The following is a 4,886-nucleotide window of genomic DNA, read 5'->3' on the forward strand; positions in this document are numbered from 1 at the left end:
TCAAAAAAAAAAAAAAAGAGAGATCTGCTTAAGCTGAAGCCTAAGTGAAGTACCTTTGAAGATAACTAAATTTTCAGACCGATGAAGCACATATGCAAAGGCCCTGACGTGGGATGAAGTTTGACTTCTGTTCAAGGATCAGTAAGAAAGCCAGTATAATTGGAGTAAAGAGAAAAGGGGGGAAGTGGTGGGAGGGATTTGAATTTGGAGAAGCAAAATGGGTCATAGATCATAACAGGGTTTTGCAAGCCACTGATGCATTTTGAGCAGGGAAGTGGGGTGATCCGCTTTGTATTATATAATGAAAAGACCATTCTGACTTTTGTAAGGAGAATAGAATGTGGGTTACTGGGAATGGATGCAGAGAGACCAGTTAGGTCTTTTCCCCACAGAACGGTAGAATCAAAGTCTACCATTAGTAGAGTTTTTATTGCTGTATGATGGTCTTGCCAGCAGTAAGGTTACTTAATTTAATTATTTAGTTTGTGTCAGAGTCAAAGTTTTTTCAATTTTTTGACAAAATGGAAAACCATGAAGGACTACTAATCTGGACTGATATTAAGATCTGTAACTATGTAAAATGATTTACTTGAGCTCTTTATTTATTTATGGTGCAAGAGAATAGGTTTTTAATGCTAACAACAGTGGACAGGATAGGACTTTATTCTCTCTTTCCCCATCAATTCTTTATATGGTCCTGATTTTATTTTATTTTCATTTATTTATTGTTGAGATAGTGTCTCAAACTGTTACCCTGGGTACTGTGGCATCATATCTCACGGTAGTCTCCAACTCTTGGGCTCAAGCGATCTTCTTTTCCTCAGTTTTTTCTATTTTTGGTGGAGATGGGGTCTTGCTTTTGCTCAGGCTGGTCTTGAACTTATGAGCTCAAGCTATCCACTTGCCTCGGCCTCTTAGAATGCTAGGATTATAGGTATGAGCCACTGCACCCAGCCTTATATGGTGCTGATTTTAAATAAAACTTTAAAGAAATCTGAAATTTGTGTTTGACTATAATTTGAGAATTTAAAGAACTAATTTGAGAATTCAGAGAACTTGTTTGAAGACATAGCATGGAAAATAAAGATGGGCAAATTCTTAATACTGTATAAGTAAGTTTTATTTTCCTTATTAGATCCCAAGCAGTATTGAAGATATATTTAATGATGATCGCTGCATAAATATCACCAAACAGGTAACAACGAAAGTAAAAATAATGCTGCCTAAACTTTTGGTTCAAAATAAAATGCCACTTGATTTTAATTTTTTTTTTTATTCTTTTAGACTCCATCATTTTGGATTTTAGCTCGTGCCTTAAAGGAATTTGTGTCCAAAGAAGGTCAAGGATATTTACCTGTTCGGGGCACAATTCCTGATATGATTGCAGATTCAAGCAAATATATAAAACTTCAAAATGTGTAAGTCACTGTTTTCAAACTGTATAACAGACAAAATCTGATTTATATTAAGAGATAAGCATCTTACCAGCCTTTTAGAAATCAAATGAAGTTTATTATAACCTCATTGCTTTAAAAATAAACTAAAGAATATAGGGACCAGATTGATTTTTAGGTTCTAAGCAAAGTTGAGTGAGTGAAAAGAACAGAGAGTTACACATATCCCTAAGAGGTAGGTATTTTTCTTTCATATTTTATGATAAAACCTAGCATTTGATTACTCTGTGCTATAAATTGTTTATATATCAACTAATTTAATACATAAGCTTCACAACAACCCTGTGAGAGAGACACTGTTGTTATTCCCATTTTACTGAAGAAACTAAAGCATAGTAAAGGTAACTTATTTAGGGTTAGACAGCTGGTAGATGGCAGAACCAAGATGTGAACCCCAGAGCCTTCGCTCTTAGCCATGGCCCTATAGTGTCTTTTATTTGTAACTTGAAACTGTGATGCCTTCAGTTTTTCTTTTTGTGTTTGTTTTTTATCTTTTTTTTTTTTTTTCTCATGTGGTGTGATCACAGCTTATTGCAACCTCAACTGGCTGGGCTCTGGTGATTTTCCCTCCTCAGTCTTGAGTAGCTAGGACTAGCAGCACATGCCACCATGCCTGGCTAGTTTTTAAAAAATATCTTGCTATGTTGCTATGCTGGTCTTAAACTCTTGGCCTCAAGTAATCCTTCTGCCTCAGCCTCCCAAAGTGCTGGAATTACAGGCATAAGCCACTGTACTGTGCCAGACTTTAGGTTTGATCAGTTTTCTATTATTAATGTTTCATAATTTATAGAATCTATGACTATAGATAGACATCTGCTATATAGGTATTAAACTAACTTAAACCTATCCAGACCACTGTAGTGATGGGTCACAGTGGATGTTACCTTTGTGTAGTGGAATGGTGCTGAAGAATGCAGGGCTGCTGGCTTGGTTTCCTCAAGGACTAAATAATGCCACACAGAAATCTCTGTTCCCCAACAGATTCTGCTTTTCATTTTCATCACCATTTAAACAATCTTGGTTGTCCTAGCCTGAGTTCCACTATATAACACTTGGAAAAAGAGAGCTGGCTTTGTAGCCATAATCTCTGCTACTCAGGTGGCTGAGATGGGAGGATGCTTAAGCCTAGGAACTTGAGACTGCCCTGTGTAGCATAGTGATACTCCATCTCTTTAAAAAAAAAAGTTGGGAAAGGTCAACTGAGGATAGAAATTTCACCTCACTTGGGAGGTAGTCAGATTTAACACTGATCATTTTTACAGGGTGACATGTAGATACACCTGAAGAAAAGTTTTATATGAATTTGGAGATGGGACAGTTTTCATATATTTAACTTTCCTTGGACTTGACTTCAAGGAGATAAGTCATGTTCTTCAGTAACATATTTTCTCAGCTTCTCAGTAAGAAAAGCCTAGATAATATATTCCTGAAGGAGGGCAATTGGGTGCTTTAGAGGGAGCCTGGGTTTCCTGGGCTCCAAGAGTCTGATCAATACCGGAAAGATTCCCAGCCACTCATAGCTGTTGCTGGTAGCATTTCCTTGGCATTGGCACATTTCATAGTTTGTCAGACCTGTATTTTTTTATTTAAAAGAAGGAAATTTTTTTGTTTACCTTATGGTGATAATTTAAATTTTGCAAATTTTAAAATTGTTCATAATTGCTCTTTGTTGTTATTCTTTCCTAGTTATCGTGAAAAAGCAAAGAAAGATGTTGCTGCTGTGGGTAATCATGTATCCAAATTGCTGCAGTCCATTGGCAAGGTAAGCTGCTGGGCATACTGTACCTTTGGTGGTATACCTCCCTACAGGCCTGAGCACTTAACTACAGCCAAAAGTGTTTAGAGACAGAGGGCATGGCACTGATTCTGTGCTGCTTCAGAGGGAGCCCTCACTTACCTGCCTCATGGGAAGTCAACAAGGTGTTTTTATTGTTTAATTTTCTTATACATTTTTTTTTAACAAGGTTGTTTTTAAAGTACTCTCCCAGCTCTCAGAGAAAGCCTCTCCATCTCACAGCGATTGGCTTTGTGCTGCACCCTTTATTAATCTTCTCTTTTAAACTGGAACAAAACCTGCATTTTATCTCTTTACAGGCACCAGAGTCCATTTCAGAGAAAGAATTAAAATTACTCTGTAAGTGCCTTTGAATTAATTTCCTTATTTTGCTCAATAAAAATGTGCCATAGGGAATGTTCCCAGGAATGTTAATGGTTGAAATTTTAAATCTGCCATTGTGTAAATGGTACAGAGATACTTAATTATTGGGTAAGGTTTTTTTTCCTCTCATAGTGTAATAAATGGAGAGGGTATTTTAAGACTGGGCCAGAGGTAAAGCATACTTATCTATGGCAATGCTAAAAAAGCATGAAGGTCAATTAATTGAAAATTGTTATTAAGACAGAATTCTTTCCAGCTTTTAAATTTTAAGTAATTTGGGAAATGCTTTTGTCTCAAGACTTCGGGTGTGTAGTTTTCAGTCATATGTGCATTTATGGTATTTTAATCTGTGTTAAATGACTATAAGAATTTTGCTGTCTAGTTGCAGAGTGGTTAGGTTCCTGGGGGTCTTCTTAATAACTCCTCAGTAAGCCAAAAGCATTTCCTTTATTTAAGAGTCAGTTTTAGAATAATAAAAAATTCTAGGCTGGTGCTATTGGCTCATGCTTATAATTCTAGCACTCTGGAGGCTGAGATAGAAGGATTGTTTGAGCTCAGGAATTTGAAACCAGCCTGAGCAAAAGTGAGACCCTATCTCTACCAAAAATAGAAAAATTAGCTGGTCATTGTGGTGGGTGCCGGTAGTCCCAGCTACTCAGGAGGCTGAGGCAGAAGGATCACTTGAATCCAGGGGTTCGAGGTTTCTGTGAGCTAAGCTAAGGCTATGGCACTCTAAACTGGGGCAAGAGAGTGAAACTCTCAGAAAAAAAAATCTATTTTACATGCCATCCGAAGATGTTTTTTCTGTAGGTACTCTACTGTTCCTAGTTCCTATAGAATTTTGTATGTTATGTGCTCTCTATTCTTAAAATAGATTTAATTCTCCACAATGCTTCTTTAGGCTTAGTGTTTGTTCTACTAATCTTGAACCTTGTTTCTGCATTAGTGTTTTTTCTGTTAGATTTTATGATACCAAATTAAAAGTTGGATATTGGTCATTTGCAGGATTATTATTCTCTTCTGTCTACTTTGATGTATGTTTGAAAATTTCCATAATACAAAGTTTTTTATTATTATTTTTTAAATCCTTATGTATACCAAGAGCACAATATATAACACTTTCTCCTTAAGGACTACTTATCGGGCTCGGTGCCTATAGCTCAGCCGGCTGAGGTGCCAGCCACGTACACCTAAGGTGGCGGGTTCGAATCCCCAGCCCGGACCCGCCAAACAACAATGACGGCTGCAACCAAGAAATAGCCGGGCGTTGTGGC

General features: G+C 37.1%; 1 protein-coding gene across 1 annotated transcript in view; it reads left to right on the plus strand.

Moving 5' to 3' along the window:
* The window catches only part of NAE1 (NEDD8 activating enzyme E1 subunit 1), a 31,723-nt gene that overhangs the window by 16,491 nt on the left and 10,346 nt on the right, over window positions 1–4,886 (plus strand). Inside the window, exons 12-15 of the mRNA XM_003799421.2 lie at window positions 1,136–1,195; window positions 1,285–1,418; window positions 3,141–3,216; window positions 3,549–3,588. Of these exons, the coding sequence (XP_003799469.1) occupies window positions 1,136–1,195; window positions 1,285–1,418; window positions 3,141–3,216; window positions 3,549–3,588 (310 nt within the window). The remainder of the gene's footprint in view (window positions 1–1,135; window positions 1,196–1,284; window positions 1,419–3,140; window positions 3,217–3,548; window positions 3,589–4,886) is intronic.

This window comes from Otolemur garnettii, unplaced genomic scaffold (genome assembly GCF_000181295.1).
Source record: "Otolemur garnettii isolate 467f Iridium unplaced genomic scaffold, OtoGar3 scaffold00151, whole genome shotgun sequence".
Lineage (NCBI taxonomy): Eukaryota > Metazoa > Chordata > Mammalia > Primates > Galagidae > Otolemur > Otolemur garnettii.